Below are 19,777 nucleotides of genomic sequence, written 5' to 3' on the forward strand. Positions count from 1 at the left end.
GCCTGCTAGTTTTGAACGCCTGGGACTTTTACTTTGAAAAGCGCAAATCGGAAGTAATGTGAAATATCAGGAAGTAAGCTACAAGGTCCTGGCGACGAAGCTTTATAAAGTTTCCACCTTTGTTTACCTTTACTTCGAACGTTCTCGTAACTTCATTTGCTAGCTAGAATTCATAAAATACAAAATGAACAGACAAATAGAGTATGATTCATATGAGATAGAGGAGCCAAGTGATGAAGAAAGAGCTGAGGACAGGTAATTGTGGTTGCATGGTTTGACGTTAGGTAGCGTTTGGCTAGCTAGCACACTAAGAACGCAAGCGGGTCGTCCAATGCAAGCATGGTTGCTGGTGATGCTATCTACTTAACGTTAGTAGCCGAACAGTAACATGCAAACCGATTTCAATGTTAAATGTTTGGGTACAGTATTGTTTCCATATTCTATAGCTTGATTCGCTTGAAGGCCCATAACGTTCAATATTAACGTTACTTGGGCACTGTGAAGTAGGGGTTGGATCTGTGAAGCAGGGTTGGGGTCAATTCCATTTCAACAATTGACTGGATTTAAATGTAATTGAACCCAGTCCTGTTATAAAGAAGTATTTTATTATTAGGGCGCAAAGTTGTGAGTGTTGTTCAAACAGGATCTGACCAATGACTGTTCAATATGAAAACTGTATGACATCAAGACCCTCCTAATTTGTTGCTGTATTTCTAGCTCTGAGGATGAACTGGATGTGCTCTTGAACGGGACCCCGGATCAGAAGAGGAAGCTCATCCGAGAATACTTGACTGGGGAGAGTGAGTCCTCCAGTGGGGATGAGTTTGAGAAAGAGATGGAGGCAGAGCTCAGCACCACCATCAAGACTATGGAGTGCAAATGGGCGCCACCTACAGCACCAGCAGGTGGGAGTTTTCTTCTAGCATCAATTGTTTTTTTGTGTCTTTTTGGCTGGCAGCGGCAGCAATGCACACTGTTGTTCTGTTGTGAATAGAGAGAACACTTCAGCTGCAATTACTGGCCGGGGGTCTGGGGGCATCTAAAGCTAATTTCCTGCATTTCTACACAATCTATGACCCTTTGGGGGTCACTTGTATTCTACATAAGAATAGAATGTGTTTCTAAATACTTCTACATGAATGTGGATGCCACCAAGATTATGGATAATCCTGAATGAATCGTGAATAACGATGAGATAGACGCACAAATATCATGAGCATAGTGTTATATACAAACAGTGCACCATGACAGATCTATAACGTTACATTGCTATGCTGACTATGATTGGGGTGGAAATAATATCTAACATTAGCCAACTTTTGGCAGCCATAACGGTACATCAACTGGCGAAAACGAGCCAAGTTAATGTACTTCCGGTGAAACGGGAAGAAACAAAGGTTACAGAACATTTCCATAAACACAACATCTGTTAGATGACAGATTGCTAGAGCTGAACTGGCTGTTAGTTCATTCACTTCAGACACGTCAGTCGATTCGAGATGGAACATTAGCTAATGTTAAATGTCAGTTACACTACTAGCTCAGCACTGGGAATAAATAACTATTTTTCTGTTAAGTCAAAGAGCAGTTACCTTTCCAGCTCATTCAGTCAAATAAAGAGTAGCCAGTTTCTGCTCAGCTTGCTTTTACAATTTGGGGGGGGGGGGAAGCACAACACACAGACAATAGCTGCCTCTGTTCGCGCACACTGTGGTGTCCACGCATTCCTAAATCAAACCGGCTGAAACCACCAAACAACCTACCCTACCGCGCATGGTCCTAAAGCACAGCACACCAATGCCTGTTTTTGTATCACAATGCAATGATAAAACTGGGAGGGACAAAAATTATATTTCAGAATGTGGGGGGTCATGTTCCCAGTGAAAGTTGCGCCCCTGTCTATCAATAATATTGTACTGCTAGGGCCTCCCGTGTGGCGCAGTGGTTAAGGTGCGCCACCAGAGACTCTGGGTTCACGCCCAGGCTCTGTCGTAACCGGCCGCGACCGGGAGGTACAATTGGCCTAGCGTCGTCCAGGTTAGGGAGGGTTTGGCCGCTAGGGAAATCCTTGTCTCATTGCGCACCAGCGACTCCTGTGGCGGGCCGGGCGCAGTGCGCGCTAACCAAGGTTGCCAGGTGCACAGTGTTTCCTCCGACACATTGGATGGCGCTGTGTTAAGAAGCAGTGCGGCTTGGTTGGGTTGTGTATCGGAGGACGCATGACTTTCAACCTTCGTCTCTCCCGAGCCCGTACGTGAGTTGTAGCGATGAGACAAGATAGTAGCTACTAAACAATTGGATACCACAAAATTGGGGAGAAAAAGGGGTAAAATTCATAAAAAATAAATAATTAATAATAATAATATTGTACTGCTAATAACAGTGTCCATTTGTCCATCCCAGGAGAGGCTTTGGGTACCAATGACAATGCTGCAACACCTGGGTTACCACAGCCAGAGCTTTATGACAATGTTTATTTTGACTCTGATTCCGACGAGGAGGAAACTGCTCCAAGTAAGTGTGTAGCTAGAATTAATCTGTAAACCAAACATTGACTATGAGGGCACAGATTAAGCCTTAACCTTGGATTTAAAAGGACAGAGTCCTATTGTTGTACAGATGATGCGATACGATTGTTTGATCCTCTTCTGCAGGCAGTTCCTCGGGTCAGAGACGCAGGAAACAGCGATCCATCCCCACCAACGATGAACTACTGTACGACCCGGATGAGGATGACCGGGATCAGGCATGGGTGGACGCCAAGAGGAGGAGGTAAGCAATGCATCCATCATACAAAATGTTACAAAAGTGTTTTTGTGTGTAATAACAGGGTGAAGTTTGAAAGAATATCCAAATATTTAAGGTCGGTTTCTCGGACCCAGATTAGTAAAGCATGCTCAGTGGAGAATTTCCATTGATAGTGCTTTTTAGTCCACGAGTGGGGTTGGTTGTAGTCACATACAGTGCCTTCAGGAGGTATTCAGAACCCTTGAGTTTTTCTAAATTTTGTTACGTTACAGCCTTATTCTAAAATGGAATAAATAAATCTACAGACAATACTCCATAATGACAAAAACGAAAACAGGTTCATAGAAATTTTAGCAGATTTATTCAAACCAAAAATAGAATTACCTTATTAACATAAGTATTCCGACCCTTTGCTATGAGACTCGAAATTGAACTGTTTCCATTGATCTTACTTGATGTTTCTACAACTTGACTGGAGTCCACCTGTGGAAAATTCTATTGATTGGACATGATTTGGAAAGGCACTTACCTGTTTATATAAGGTCCCAAAGTTGACAGTGCATGTCAGAGCAAAAGCCAAGCCATGAAATCGAAGGAATTGTCCGTAGAGCTCAGAGACAGGATTGTGTCGAGGCACAGATCTGGGGAAGGGTACCAAAACATTTTGGCAGCGTTGAAGGTCCCCAAGAACAGTGTCCTCCATTGTTCTTGAATGGAAGAAGTTTGGAACCATCAAAACTCTTCCTAGAGCTGGGCAAACTGAGCAATCGGGGGAGAAGGACCTTGGTCAGGGAGGTGAGCAAGAACCTGATAGTCACTCTGACATTGCCGCTTTCCATGTTGTCTGTTGTCTGTAGCTTGTGAGGTGTGGAAACACTTTGTTGCTTTAATGGATTTTGTTTTTGTTCTATCTGTATGCTATGTCTTGCTTGTCCTATGTTGCTCTGTCTGTATGCTATGTCTTGCTTGTCCTATGTTGCTCTGTCTGTATGCTATGTCTTGCTTGTCCTATGTTGCTCTGTCTGTATGCTATGTCTTGCTTGTCCTATGTTGCTCTGTCTGTATGCTATGTCTTGCTTGTCCTATGTTGCTCTGTCTGTATGCTATGTCTTGCTTGTCCTATGTTGCTCTGTCTGTATGCTATGTCTTGCTTGTCCTATGTTGCTCTGTCTGTATGCTATGTCTTGCTTGTCCTATGTTGCTCTGTCTGTATGCTATGTCTTGCTTGTCCTATGTTGCTCTGTCTGTATGCTATGTCTTGCTTGTCCTATGTTGCTCTGTGTGTGCTCACTGCTCATTTATTGTCTGTATTGTAATTGTTTTTAATAACCTGCCCAAGGACTGCGGTTGAAAATGAGCCGGCTGGCTAAAACCGGCACTTTTACTGAAACGTTGATTAATGTGCACTGTCCCTGTAAAAAATAAACTCAAACAGAGCTCTAGAGTTCCTCTGTTGAGATGGGATAACCTTCCAGAAGGACAACCATCTCTGCAGCACTCCACCAATCAAGCCTTTATGATAGAGTGGTCAGACGGAAGTCACTCCTCAGTAAAAGGCACATGACAGCCCTCTTGGAGTTGGCCAAAAGGCACCTAAAGACTCTCAGACCATGAGAAACAATATTCTCTTGTCTGATGAAACCAAGATTGAACTCTTTGGCCTGAATGCCAAAGAGTAAACTGGAGTAAACCTGGCACCATCCCTACGGTGAAGCATGGGGGTGGCAGCATGCTGTGGGGATGTTTTTTAGCGGCAGGGACTGGGAGACTAGTCAGGATCGAGGCAAAGATGAACGGAGCAAAGTACAGAGAGATCCTTGATGAAAACCTGCTCCAGAGTGCTCAGGACCTCCGACTGAGGCAACGGTTCACCTTCCAACAGGACAACGACCCTAGCCACACAGCCAAAACAACGCAGGAGGGGCTTCGGGACAAGTCTCTGAATGTCCTTGAGTGGCCCAGCCAGAGCCTGGACTTGAACCTCATCGAACATCCCTGGAGGGACCTGAAAATAGCTGTGTAGAAATGCTCCCCATCCAACCTGACAGACCTTGGGAGGATCTTCAGAGAAGAATGGGAGAAACTTCCGAAATACACTTGTGCCAAGCTTGGAGCGTCATATCCAAGAAGACTCAAAGCTATAATCACTGCCAAAGGTGCTTCAACAAAGTACTGAGTAAAGGGTCTAAATACTTATGTAAATGTACATTTCATTTAATTTTTTTATACATTTGCAAAAATGTATACAAAACTGTTTTTGCTTTGTCATTATGGGGTATTGTGTGTAGATTGGTGAGAAAAAAAACAGTTTAAATCATTTTAGAATATCTAACCTAACAAAATGTGGAAAAAGTCAAGGGGTCTGAATACTGAATGCACTGTATGTCAATTATGTTCCCCTATTGCCTATTTGATTAGGTACAATGAAAAGAGAAGATTGCAATCTTCACGAAACAGAAGAGGGCAGTCCCAGGGGCTTCCAAGCAGCGATGCTGTCCTTAACTGCCCAGCATGCATGACCACGCTGTGCCTCGACTGTCAAAGGTAGGAAATAAAGAGTTCATTTGGCTGTGAATATCATCTTGAACTGAACTCACAGCATTTTACACAGCCAAACATTACACCCACTACAATTGTAAAGGTTGAGCAATTCTGGAAAGGATTTGTCTCAATTGACCTCTTGTTTGTTTTTGTCTACAGGCATGACAAATACAGGACCCAATACAGAGCCATGTTTGTCATGAATTGTACAGTAAACAAAGAGGAGATTTTACGGTACAAAACGCTCAATGAGAAAAATCTGAGGAGCAGAAAGAGGAGGAAAGGGCGTCAACCAGAGCCAACAGCGTCAACCACAATGGAAGCCACAGATTCAGGAGCAGTGTTGGGGATGGGCGGAGAAGAGATCTACCATCCTGTTCAGTGTACGGAGTGCTCCACTGAGGTGGCAGTGCTCGATAAGGACGAGGTCTACCACTTTTTTAACATCCTCGCCAGCCACTGCTGAAGATACACTGTTGCGATATCCCTGATAAGACTTTTGGTGTCTGAATGTACATCATTTTATGGTATTAGACAGGGGTGTAAAGATCATGTAAAGATTTGATGTACAAGCATTGGCCTCCAACATTTTATTAAGTTTACCCCTATGGTATTTATTCTGTTTTTTTTATAGGTAGAACCAAAGATTTGTATATCTTCACACTGTACTGTCTTTGGTTAGAGTATGGACGTCCCAAGGATTCCGGATCGCAATAACCGTTTGTAAATCTGATTAGAGTCGCTTTTTCATGTGCTTCGAGATTGGTTGAGAAAGAAAGCCGCTAAACATCACTGGGGGGATTAATCTGCACCGGTTGACGGTTGATTGCATTCGTTTTGGAACCGGGCTGCCTCCTGGATGTGAGCTAGGTGCCCTGTTCGAAGCCCACAGATATTTGGCTCAAAACAAAAGGGACTTAATTGGCATGTTGAGGATAGAGTCGATTCTGTGATTTCACATGCAAAAGTGATTGCTTTATCTACCAAGAAATAATCGGCAATCACAAAAAAGACAGAATAAATACAACTTCAAGTTACGGCGTTTTGAAGTTATCTGGAAGAAAATATCCTGGTTGTGTTACCAGTATATTCTCGTAACGGCTTTATACATGTTGAAGCCCTGGGTGAGAACCATCTTCAGTATCCTTTTTGGTTCCAGAATAGTTTGAAAATAACTAGGCAACTAGGTATTTTAGCCGGATAGATAACTAACTACAACCCCTTGCCTTGTAATTTCGAATAGTTAGCAAGTAGCCTATTTGTTGGTTAACATTTTATTGCTGAACAGTAGACTATGAAACGATAACAGTAGGCTATTAGTAGCTACTAGCTTAGGTGGTCACAGTGTAGCCTACTGTTGGTGCATTCAAGACAACTCGGTAATATCTGACATAAAAACTTGTAGAAAGATGAGGCCAGGGTTTTCCACTTGGTCAAATCCCGACATCAGTGATCAGGTTGTAAAGGGGAGCTCTAGAAAGATGCCAGAGTTTCCAAGTTGGATGACCTTTCCAAACGTTTTTTTTTCTTCAGTCGTGGCTCGTTTTTTCCGAGTTCCCAGTTGTTTTGAATGCGGCATCTGTCGCACCTGCAGGCCTAAACGTGTGCATGCGCAACTATTGAGAATTGTAGAACTCCGATCTCATGGATTTCAAAGATTATTTTAATCAGCTTTATCTGGCATAAAAAGTGCATGTGTAGACCTCGTGTAGCCTGCAGTCATTGGTGTAGACTGATTTGATATGTTAGGCTACTCAAGTAAGTTGGAAACTGCTCAAAAAGAGGTGAGGAAGATATGACTATCAAATTAGGCTACTGTTGATCACAACACTGAACAATTATGACTGAAGAATGATTTTATCCCTTTCATAGGCCTGATAAGCAGTGTTTTTTTTTCAGTGGTGTGTATTCATGGATGCCAAGAGAAGCCAGGCTCCCCCCAAAAATGTACCAATAAAAATTCAAAACATAAATAGTTTAATCTTTCATGTGTTTCATAATTTTCCTTTAATTCCCGAGGCTGAATGTATCTCACAGGAGAAAACATCAGCGCGTGCGAAACAGCGCCCCTCTGTATCTGTAGGCCATCTATCTGATGCTGTCTGACATTGTTGCCAGTGAGCATCTGGCCTCCCTTGATTAAATTTTTTTTTTTTTTTAAAGTATAACAAATTTGCCAACCAGCATTGAGGTGAACTGAGCGAGCTCAACTGAATGGTCCTGGCGCACCAAAAAAAGGGAAGCCACCTTGGATTTTGGCGTCACTCCTATCAAATCCCCTTGAGATGATATGTCATTGACAAACTCTTGTTGTGTTGTCCTCCGGTGGCTAGCTAGCCAGCTAGGTAAATTAGCCATGGATGGAGATAAGGATTTAGAATTGTGGTTTCACTTAATCATGCGTACTGGCCAATAATTATAACGGCGATTCTGATCCAGCCATTCATTCCTACTTTGTTGTGCCCCTGGCCTGAGAGGATGGAAGTTCAATATGTAGCTAGATGTAAAAGGCTAATGTTAACTAGCTAACAGGTGCCAGAGAGACTATAGTAGATGGTTGCTGTCAAAAAATGAGTGAGTTGTTCCTGTGTCCTGTGTTTGGGCTGTTTATTACATCCTGTCCGGATGTTCTCACGACATTTAGTGTGTGCTTATGTAACTTGATAGTGCAGCTGTTTCTTTGAAGTAAAGCACATGTTTGAAAGAAAAAGTAATGACTTGGTGATTGATGTGTAGTGACCTTGTTGAACATTTGAAACAGTTGGGAATTGTTGTAGTGAATTTACGGCGCTGCTGTGTAGTGATCTTGTGACCCCTTGTAGAATGAACAGGAAAAAGTAATTTCCCGGTAGGTCTGCCTGAGTTATAAGTAAGTCTTAGACTTGTCCTGTGAACACTATGACAGAGAAGAAGCCTGAAGAGAGATAAACCACAGAAAACTACAGAAAACAGGTGTATTGTGTCCTTCATGTCTGGGCCACAATAACAAAACTATTGATGACATTCTTTGTGATGCACCTGATTGTTTTAATGGTGTGATTGATATGAGTGAAGGCAATCAGTAGCGTATAGTCCAGACTCCAGTGACAGTTTTAGGTTGTTCTGAATTTAATAGCGCATATGCCACCAAATCTGTTAGTTCGTATGTATTTTCAAATGCTTGCACTACTCTGTGCCTGTCTTTAGCTTCAGGTGGCAAGATTGGTTTAAAGTGTTTGATATGATTAAATGAGTGCAACAATTTTTCCACCATCGTGAACATTTACGAAGATGGTCCCTTCTGTCATGAAAACAAAACTTGGGTTTAAAGGCAAGAAGGTTGATCTGTCATCAACAATAGAACATATCTCCATAGGAGACCATGGAGAGCCTGCATGGAAGAGACGATGTCTGATGTCCTCACCGCTTGAAGACAGGGATTTGGAGACTGATGGGGTTGGTGTCAGGTTATGATAGTCCCCCGAAAAGGAGGAAAATGCTCATTCTACTTTAAAAACAATTTTTTTTTTTCAACAAAATTAACATGTAATGTGTATGTGTATAACATGTATGGTCTATATAAAGGTTTAGTAATACACAGTGTCATAGTTTATTATTTGATATTGCATAGTAAACTTTAATCATTGTAATATGTATGTTTAAATGTCTGTACTAAAGGTTTGGAAGGAAATGTTATTTACCTTCAATGAATTACAGTCTTTCCCGTTGGGTGTGTGTGTGTGGGGCCTGGTTGCATGGGGTGATGTCAAGCTGTGGGTGTTACAAGTAGACGAGGGCCGAGCTCAAGGCATTATTTTCAAAGAAAAATACATTTAGAAAAATAAGTCTTTCCTACAAAAAATTATTATACAAACATTTATAGGGTATTGTGTAATAATATATATGATTTATATAAAGGTTTAGATTTTAAAAAATTGTGATATAGTTAAATATTGCAAAGTAACTTTTAATAAACTTTAATCATTGTAATATGTATGTTTAAATGTCTGTACTAAAGTTTTAGAAGAAAATGAAAAGGTTTGAAGGAAAATTGCATTTACCTTCAATTACATAAATCTCTCTCTCCCATCTTTCTTCTTGCATGTTAGTGTGTGGGGCTTGGTTGCAGGTGTAGTGTCAGGTTGCAAGCTATGGGTTTACATTTTTTAAGTACATATAACCTTTATTTAACTAGGCAAGTCAGTTAAGAACAAATTCTTATTTACAATGTCGGCCTACACCGGCCAAACCCAGATGATGCGGGGCCAATAGTGGACCGCCCTATGGAACTCAAATCACGACCAGTTGTGATACAGCCTGCATTCGAACCAGGGTATCTGTAGTTTTAAAGAAAATGTAATTTACCTTTAATGAAATCTCTGTCTCTGTATGTCTCCCCGATCTGCTTCTCTCTCTCGCTCTCTCTACACAAGAGCCATTGGGTTCTTGGGATGTGTGTGTGTGCGTGTTTGGGTGTTGAAAGTCTTTCATGCACCTCGTTTATCCAGATTTAATGGTCAATAGGTTGCTAATCTAGGGGGTCCCTTACACACAAGGGAACTATATGTACACAAGTGTATCCCCAGGTGTCTTTCAAACAACTGCTTTACAACTGTTTCACCTTTACCCTTTTAAAAATAGTTCCCAGAAGGGCGTCCGGGGGGATGCCAGTGGATGTCTGGGGGGATGCCAGTGGATGTCTGGGGGGATGCCAGTGGATGTCCGGGGGGATGCCAGTGGATGTCTCAGTCAATCAAAAAAATAATAACTCCAGACGCCTAGCTCCCTCCTCTTTGAAAAGGTCATTATACTCTTTAAGATGGGCCCTTTACTTGACTTCTTAAACAGATAATTATGCTCCCTTAATAACCTTTTAAAGCAGTGGGCTTAATCAGGGGCTTGCAGAGTGTTTCTTGGTAGTCTTCAGCATGCAAGCCTCCCCCTTTTTCCTCCAAACATAACAATAGTCGTTATGGCCAAACAGTTCTATTTCTGTTTCCTCAGACCAGAGGACATTTCTCCAAATAGTATAATCTTTGTCCCCATGTGCAATTGCAAAACGTAGTCTGTCTTTTTATGGTGGTTTTGGAGCAGTGGCTTCTTCCTTGCTGAGCGGCCTTTCAGGGTATGCCGATATAGGACTCGTTTTACTGTGGATATAGATACTTTTGTACCTGTTTCCTCCAGCATCTTCACAAGGTCCTCTGCTGTTGTTCTGGGATTGATTTGCACTTGTTGCACCAAAGTACGTTAATCTCTAGGAGACCGAACGCGTCTCCTTCCTGAGCGGTATGACGGCTGTGTTCCCATGGTTTTAATACTTGAGTACTATTGTTTGTATAGATGAACGTGGTACCTGCAGGCATTTGGAAATTGCTCCCAAGGATGAACCAGACTTGTGGAGGTCTACAGTTGTTTTTCTGAGGTCTTGGCTGATTTATTTTGATTTTCCAGTGATGTCAAGCAAAGAGGCAATGAGTTTGAAGGTAGGCCTTGAAATACATCCAAAGGTATACCTCCAATTGACTTAAATGATGTCAATTAGCCTATCAGAAGCCATTACATAATTTTCTGTAATTTTCCAAGCTGTTAAAAGGCACAGTCAATTTAGTGTATGTAAACTTCTGCCCCACTGGAATTGTGATACAGTGAAATAATCTGTCTGTAAACAATTGTTGGAAAAATGACTTGTGTCATGCACAAAGTAGATGTCCTAACTGACTTTCCAAAACTATAGTTTGTTAACAACACATTTGTTGAGTGGTTGAAAAACGAGTTTTAATGACTCCAACCTAAGTGTATGTAAACTTCCGACTTCAACTGTATACACCACACATGGTTTGGACTTAAAAAAGAAGACACCATTAACATGTCAGATATAATTTAAATGTATTCATTTTTGAGTTTGCATCCCAATATGACACTTTAAATACATCACAGAAGACTGAAATATAACAAACGCCTATTGTGTTTATTGAGCTGTACACTGAGATGCTCAGCTGGTCAATATTCCCCTCCAGTGATTCCCCAACACCTTGTCAACATGTGCCCCAAAAAGGGATCATATTTTCCTTTTAGTCTCATCTGACCAGAATACCTTCTTCCATATGTTTGGGTAGTCTCCCACATGCCTTTTGGCGAACACCAAACATGTTTGCTTATTCGTTTCTTTAAGCAATTGCTTTTTTTCTGTCCGTAAAGCCCAGCTCTGTGGAGTGGCCTTTGACCACTGCTCCACCCGGACGGCCACTTCTTCCATTTTTTAATAATGGATTTAATGGTACTCCGTGAGATGTTCAAAGTTTCTGATATTTTTTTATAACCCAACTGAGATCATGTGACAGAACATGTGACACTTAGATTGCACACAGGTGGACTTTATTTAACTAATTATGTGACTTCTGATGGTAATTGGTTGCACCAGATCTTATTTAGGGGCTTCATAGCAACGGGGATGAATACATATGCACGCACCACTTTTCCGTTTCATTTTCTTTTACAAATTATTAATTATTGTTCTTTTCTTCATTTCACTTCATCAATTTGGACTATTTTGTGTATGTCCATTACATGAAATCCAAATAAAAATCCATTTAAATTACAGGTTGCAATGCAACTAAATAGGAAAAACGCCAAGGGGGATGAATACTTTTGCAAGGCACCGTAAATGGAGAAAGTTTAGCACTGTTGCAACTCTCCCTAGGAGTGGTCGTCCTGCAAAGATGACTGCAAGAGCACAGCGCAGAATGCTCAATGAGGTTAAGAAGAATCCTAGAGTGTTAGCTAAAGACTTACAGAAATCTCTGGAAGATGCTAACATCTTTGTTGACGAGTCTACTATACGTAAAACACTACACAAAATTGGTGTTCATGGGAGGACACCATGGAAGAAGCCACTGCTGTCCAACATTGCTGCACGTCTGAAGTTCGCAAAAGAGCATGTGGATGTTCCACAGCGCTACTGGCAAAATATTCTGTGACAGATTAAACTAAAGTTGTGTTGTTTGGAAGGAACACACAACACTATGTGGAGAAAAAAAGGCACAACACACCAACATCAAAACCTCCTCCCAACTGTAAACTATGGTGGAGGTAGCGTCATGGTTTGGGGCGGCTTTGGTGCCTCAGGGCCTGGACAGCTTGCTATCATCGACGCAAAAATGAATTCCCAAGTTTATCAAGACATTTTGCAGGATAATGTATCTGTCCACCAATTGAAGCTCAACAGAAGTTAGGTGATGCATCAGGAAAACAACCCATTATTTAGATGAAAATCAAGAGGATGGCTTGAACAGAAGAAAATACGCCTTCTGGAGTGGCCCAGTCAGTCCTGACCTCAACCCGATTGAGATGCTGTGGCATGACCTCGAGAGCAGTTCACACCAGACATCCCAAGAATATTGTGGAACTGAAACAGTTTTCTAAAGAGGAATGGTCCAAAATTCCTCCTGACCGTCGTGCCAGTCTGATCTGCAACTACAGAAAACGTTTGTTTGAGGTTATTGCTGCCAAAGGAGGGTCAACCTGTTATTAAATCCAAGGGTTCATGTTTACACAGTGTGATCAATAAAGAGATGAAAGAGAGATGAAAACTTATAATTGTTTGTGTATTATTAGTTTAAGCAGACTGTATTTGTCTATTGTTGTGACTTAGATGAAGATCAGATCAAATTTTATGCAGAAATCCAGGTAATTCTAAAGGGTTCACATTATTTACCTTCCCACTGTAATGTGTTACATAACTTTATGTAATAGATCCTCTCTCTCTCTCTCTCTCTCTCTCTCTCTCTCTCTCTCTGAACCTATGACATGACATTGACCCCTGAGTGTTGAACTTTTGCCCACTCTATAGCCACCCTGCTGGTCGGAACATCTTGAATAACAATAAGGGGCACGTGCACTCTTAAATGTGCACTCTGCACAGTCCTCGGAATATGGTTCCTCTCTCATTTTAATCCTAGTTTCATGGCATTTATGGAGTGTTTCCTAGATGCTGTGCTTCGGCAAATGCATTGACTGTTCTTAGGTTTTTAGACTGGGTATCTGTAAAACACTTTGTGACAACTGCTGATGCAAAAATGGGTTTTAAGAAATACATTTGGTTGATTGACAGATTTGTATTATTATCATGTTACAGACGAGACATATCCAGAAATGTCAACGTCTTGTCACATGCTCGAACCCGGGCCTTAGGGATAAACCCCCAGAAAGATTACATGAGCTTGGAGGAGCTGACCGTGAGCTGACCGACTTCTCTGTACAGCAGCCCCAGACAATCATGTACAGTAGCTCCAATTTACAAGAATGGGTATACAGGGCAGTGATGTATTTTTTTCTTCACATTGTGTACAAGCATGTATTTCAAATCAAATGTTATTGGTCACATACACGTGTTCAGCAGATGTTATTGTGTGTGTAGCGAATTAAGAACATTTGATTTGGAATTAAGAAAATATTAATATTTGGGCGAGCAATGTCAGAGCGGCATAGACTAAGATACCATGAGAGGAGTAATGCAAAATATGTAAACATTATTAAAGTGGCCAGTGATTTCAAGTCTATGTATATAGGGTAGCAGCCTCTAATGTGCTAGTGGTGGCTATTTAACAGTCTGATGGCCTTGAGATACAGTATTCGACAGTATGCGAAAGTATTCGGCCCCATTGAACTTTGCGACCTTTTGCCACATTTCAGGCTTCAAACATAAATATATAAAACTGTATTTTTTTGTGAAGAATCAACAACAAGTGGGACACAATCATGAAGTGGAACAACATTTATTGGATATTTCAAACTTTTTTAACAAATCAAAAACTGAAAAATTGGGCGTGCAAAATTATTCAGCCCCTTTTACTTTCAGTGCAGCAAACTCTCGCCAGAAGTTCAGTGAGGATCTCTGAATGATCCAATGTTGACCTAAATGACTAATGATGATAAATACAATCCACCTGTGTGTAATCAAGTCTCCGTATAAATGCACCTGCACTGTGATAGTCTCAGAGGTCCGTTAAAAGCGCAGAGAGCATCATGAAGAACAAGGAACACCCCAGGCAGGTCCGAGATACTGTTGTGAAGAAGTTTAAAGCCGGATTTGGATACAAAAAGATTTCCCAAGCTTTAAACATCCCAAGGAGCACTGTGCAAGCGATAATATTGAAATGGAAGGAGTATCAGACCACTGCAAATCTACCAAGACCTGGCTGTCCCTCTAAACTTTCAGCTCATACAAGGAGAAGACTGATCAGAGATGCAGCCAAGAGGCCCATGATCACTCTGGATGAACTGCAGAGATCTACAGCTGAGGTGGGAGACTCTGTCCATAGGAGAACAATCAGTCGTATATTGCACAAATCTGGCCTTTATGGAAGAGTGGCAAGAAGAAAGCCATTTCTTAAAGATATCCATAAAAAGTGTCGTTTAAAGTTTGCCACAAGCCACCTGGGAGACACACCAAACATGTGGAAGAAGGTGCTCTGGTAAGATGAAACCAAAATTGAACTTTTTGGCAACAATACAAAACGTTATGTTTGGCGTAAAAGCAACACAGCTGAACACACCATCCCCACTGTCAAACATGGTGGTGGCAGCATCATGGTTTGGGCCTGCTTTTCTTCAGCAGGGACAGGGAAGATGGTTAAAATTGATGGGAAGATGGATGGAGCCAAATACAGGACCATTCTGGAAGAAAACCTGAATGGAGTCTGCAAAAGACCTGAGACTGGGACAAAATCTACAATGGAATGGTTAAAAAATAAACATATCCAGGTGTTAGAATGGCCAAGTCAAAGTCCAGACCTGAATCCAATCGAGAATCTGTGGAAAGAACTGAAAACTGCTATTCACAAATGCTCTCCATCCAACCTCACTGAGCTCGAGCTGTTTTGCAAGGAGGAATGGGAAAAAATTTCAGTCTCTCGATGTGCAAAACTGATAGAGACATACCCCAAGCGACTTACAGCTGTAATCGCAGCAAAAGGTGGCGCTACAAAGTATTAACTTAAGGGGGCTGAATAATTTTGCACGCTCAATTTTTCAGTTTTTGATTTGTTAAAAAAGTTTGAAATATCCAATAAATGTCGTTCCACATCATGATTGTGTCCCACTTGCTGTTGATTCTTCACAAAAAAATACAGTTTTATATCTTTATGTTTGAAGCCTGAAATGTGGCAAAAGGTCGCAAAGTTCAAGGGGGCCGAATACTTTCGCAAGGCACTGTAGAAGCTGTTTTTCAGTCGCTCGGTCCCATATTTGATGCACCTGTACTGAATTTGCCTTCTGGATGATAGGGGGGAGAACAGGCAGTGGCTTGGGTGGTTGTTGTCCTTGATGATCTTTTTGGCCTTCCTGTGACATCAGGTGCTGTAGGTGTCCTGGAGGGCAGGTAGTTTGCCCCCGGTGATGTGTTTGGCAGAACGCACCACCCTCTGGAGAGCCCTGTGGTTGAGGTCGGTGCAGTTGCTGTTACAGGCGGTGATACAGCCCAACAGGATGCTCTCAATTGTGCATCTGTAAAAGTTTGCGAGTGTTTTAGGTGCCAAGCCAAATTTCTTCAGTCTCCTGATGTTGAAGAGGCGCTGTTGTGCCTTCTTCACCACACTGTCTGTGTGGGTAGACCATTTCAGTTTGTCAGGGATGTGTACGCCGAGGAACTTGAGGTTTTTCCTCCTTCTCCATTGCGGTCCTGTCGAAATGGATAGAGGGGTGCTCCCTCTGCTGTTTCCTGAAGTCCACGATCAGATCCTTTGTTTTGTTGATGATGAGTGAGAGGTTATTTTCCAGGCACCACACTCCCAGGGCCTTAACTTCCTCCCTGTACGCTGTCTCTTCATTGTTGGTAATCAGGCCTACTACTGTTGTGTCGTCTGCAAACTTGATGATTGAGTTGGAGGCGTGCATGACCATGCAGTCACAGGTGAACAGGGAGTACAGGAAGGGGCTGAGCACGCATCCTTGTGGGGCCCCAGTGTTGAGGATCAACGAAGTGGAGGTGTTGTTTCCTATCTTCACTACTTAGAGGCGGTCCGTCAGGAGGTCCAGAACCCAGTTGCACAGGGCGGGGTTCAGACCCAGGGCGGGGTTCAGACCCAGGGTGGGGTTCAGACCCAGGGTGGGGTTCAGACCCAGGGCCTCAAGCTTAATGATGAGCTTGGAGGGTAATATGGTGTTGAATGTTGAGCTATAGTCAATGAACAGCATTCTTACATAGATATTCCTCTTGTCCAGATGGGATAGGGCAGTGCGATGGTGATTGCATTGTCTGTGGAAAGCAAATTGAAAATTGAGGCGGAAAGCAAATTGAAATGGGTCTAGGGTGTCCTCTCTCGGAGGACCTGAGCCCTAGGACCATGCCCCAGGACTACCTGACATGATGACTCCTTGCTGTCCCCAGTCCACCTGGCCGTGCTGCTGCTCCAGTTTCAACTGTTCTGCCTTATTATTATTCGACCGTGCTGGTCATATTTTAACATCTTGGCCATGTTCTGTTATAATCTCCACCCGGCACAGCCAGAAGAGGACTGGCCACCCCACATAGCCTGGTTCCTCTCTAGGTTTCTTCCCAGGTTTTGGCCTTTCTAGGGAGTTTTTCTACACCTGCATTGCTTGCTGTTTGGGGTTTTAGGCTGGGTTAATGTACAGCACTTTGAGATATCAGCTGATGTACGAAGGGCTATATAAATACATTTGATTTGATTTGATTTGAGGTAAGGTAGAGGTGATATGATCCTTAACTAGCCTCTCAATGCACTTCATGATGACAGACGTGAGTGCTACTGGGCGATAGTCATTTAGTTCAGTTATCTTAGCTTTTTAGGGTACAGGAACAATCCTGGACATCTTGAAGCAAGTGGGGACGGCAGACTGGGATAGTGAGAGATTGAATATGTCCGTAAACACACCAGCCAGCTGGTCTGTGCATGCACCAGGTGTTTGATGTATTTGATACCATTCCACTATTTCCACTCCAGATATTACCATGAGCCTATCCTCCCCAATTAAGGGGCCACCAACCTCCTGTGGTGTTGACTGATGGAGTGTGTCTTGTCTGTTTAATGAACAAAATAACCAACTATTGATTTCATTTGGAGCAGCAGAAACCCCCACCGCCCTGCGAGCAACATCTGCTTCTATGGGCACAAGCATTGTTCATGACAAATTGTTCACACCCCTCTTATTGGTGGAGAGAATTTAGCAGGCTTAAAGCTTATTTCCTGCAATTCTAAACATTTTGCCATGGGCTGCAAAGAAATTTTTTGCAGTTTTAAAGCAAATTTTCATCTAATGTGTATTCATGTGATATTTGAATGACAAAAAAATTACAGCAATATCGATGGGCCAAAAAATCCCCAAAAACATATTGCTCAAACATATTTGTTTACCTTTTAGTGTGAGTAATTTACTGTATTTATAGGCTACTTGGGATGTCACTTTTCAACAGGAAAATTTCAAAAATGACTATCAGGTCCGAGGTGTATTTGGGTTTTAGACAAAGCATTTGGCCAGCGTCGGAGCATGGGCAAAATCCCCTCGGGAGGCAGACTGCTTCGTGAATAGACGGTATAATGTTTAATAACATTTACCTTCTATTTGAATGTGCTAAACTGTAGCCTGCTGGTCCTATTCATTCCATATGATTAGCCTATAATAGTTATAAGTATTGGTCAGTTTCCTTTCCTTGTTTCTCAGACTCCATCCTGATATCTGTAGCAGGGATGGCAGTGAACGCGGGTTACGTACGTGTTCATGCCTCAGCACATCATGGCTATACTACATTACTTTGAGATGGTTCAATGACACAAGTCGTACCCACGCCTGAGTGTGCCTGTGACTGCTGTCCCCATGGAATTATAATGAATGATCATTCCAATTATGGATGTCATGTGGACCTGGAGGACAGACCGAGAGAGAGAGAGAGAGGATCTCATTCCATTCCCTGGCACTATTTATTCTGTGCTGGTCATCATGAACAGTGTTCTTGGACAGAAGGGGGTGAGGGGAGTACAGAGAGGAGTGCAGTGGCACATCTGATGTTCTAGGACATGAAACCATTGTTGTCTTCTGAGTTGCCTTGCGGGTTTGTTCAGCAAATGTAATGGTTTTGTTTCCTATTGCACAGATATCCTTATTATTAACTGTACCTTTTTATAAATCTATTCTCTCCTGCAATTGTGCCCCAGATGGCATATTTTCTCACGTATGTGTATATAAGATTGTATGAGATTGTATACATATCTGTAGAGTTTTCGAGTTGATATGTTGGGTAGCGAAAATGTTATATTTGTTTTGCAACTGAGCAGTCTCAGACTGGAAAACCACATTTTGGGAGCACTACTGAAGCTTACTGTGATATTCTCTTTCCTGTAATATATGTAACAAAAATGACCAAATGTCTGTGTTCTAAGTCCTAAATCTCATAAACCATTTTTTTTTACGTTAATGTTTCAGAAGTGTCATTTCGGTGGACACATACTCTAAAATAAATCTGTATTTAGTGTGGGGAATTTTTGCTTAGTCATTTCCTGTGCATCTAGAAAAGTCTGGAGTATGAAATTAGTGAAGTTAGGAGAATGAATACAGTTCTTGGCATTCATTCACGATTCCATTGAGCATTTACCTGTGTCTCTGTCATTTGATTTATCCGAAAGATAATTCCTCATAAATGATTTGAAGGCAATAAGATAACAGTATTTAGTTTCTGTCTTCTATGCCTACAGCATATTGTGTTGTCCACTCAGTCATCAATCAAAAGGTTGGTGGGAGTGGCTATAATAATGAATAACCAATGACCACATTCAACACTGACACAGGCTCCAAATGAAAATAGCAGCTGGTTACTTTTTAAACTTGGGGGATGAGGATGTTCTCACGTACACACTCTGCACGGTACATGGAGTTTGTACCATAACTCTCAGGTCTAGTGTAAATAGAGTGCTCAGCCCGACAGTGTTGCAATTAGAATTAAGCTCCCTGTGAGCTAAAGCAGCAGTTCAGCTGTTGGCGAGGGAGGGACAGGGAGGGAGGCTGATGTAAAACAAAACCTGTTCACCCTTCACATTACATCCCTGTCTTGGGTTGTGTAAGGTCATGTTCAGTAGGCAGAAGAAACCCATTTTTTAACATAGTTACTGCTATTCAATGGAACACAGTTTTTGTTGCAAAACGTTTTGCCACGGGGTGTCCTACTGAACACAACCCTGTTCTGTTGCTTCTCAGCAGAATCCATACCTACACGCTTCACTGACACAACTGTTGGCCAGAGCCTTCAAATGTGACTGTAACCTGTAAGGTTGTGCTGGGACTTTCTTAGTCATGCACATTAGGCCAACCTGGACTCAGGGGTAAACATAACATAGTAAATGTAAATCTGTGAAATGCAAATTAGTAAGATATGTTACATATTAATTTGTGGATGTCCATCATCCATTTTGTGTTACAAATTTGCATGATATATACATTTTTAGGCAAGTCAGTTAAGAACAAATTCTTATTTACAATGACAGCCTACACCAGC

General features: G+C 41.9%; 1 protein-coding gene across 1 annotated transcript; it reads left to right on the forward strand.

The window, feature by feature from the left end:
• Positions 1 to 44: 44 nt before the first annotated feature.
• LOC139375049 (E2F-associated phosphoprotein-like) lies at positions 45 to 7,262 on the forward strand. Its single transcript, XM_071116429.1, has 6 exons — positions 45 to 255; positions 718 to 905; positions 2,404 to 2,514; positions 2,655 to 2,772; positions 5,167 to 5,292; positions 5,449 to 7,262. Exons 1-6 carry the CDS (start codon positions 185 to 187, stop codon positions 5,753 to 5,755), a joined length of 921 nt encoding a protein of 306 aa, XP_070972530.1. The 5' UTR covers positions 45 to 184; the 3' UTR covers positions 5,756 to 7,262.
• Positions 7,263 to 19,777: the final 12,515 nt, after the last annotated feature.

The sequence above is a fragment of the Oncorhynchus clarkii genome, chromosome 19 (genome assembly GCF_045791955.1).
Source record: "Oncorhynchus clarkii lewisi isolate Uvic-CL-2024 chromosome 19, UVic_Ocla_1.0, whole genome shotgun sequence".
Classification (NCBI taxonomy): domain Eukaryota; kingdom Metazoa; phylum Chordata; class Actinopteri; order Salmoniformes; family Salmonidae; genus Oncorhynchus; species Oncorhynchus clarkii.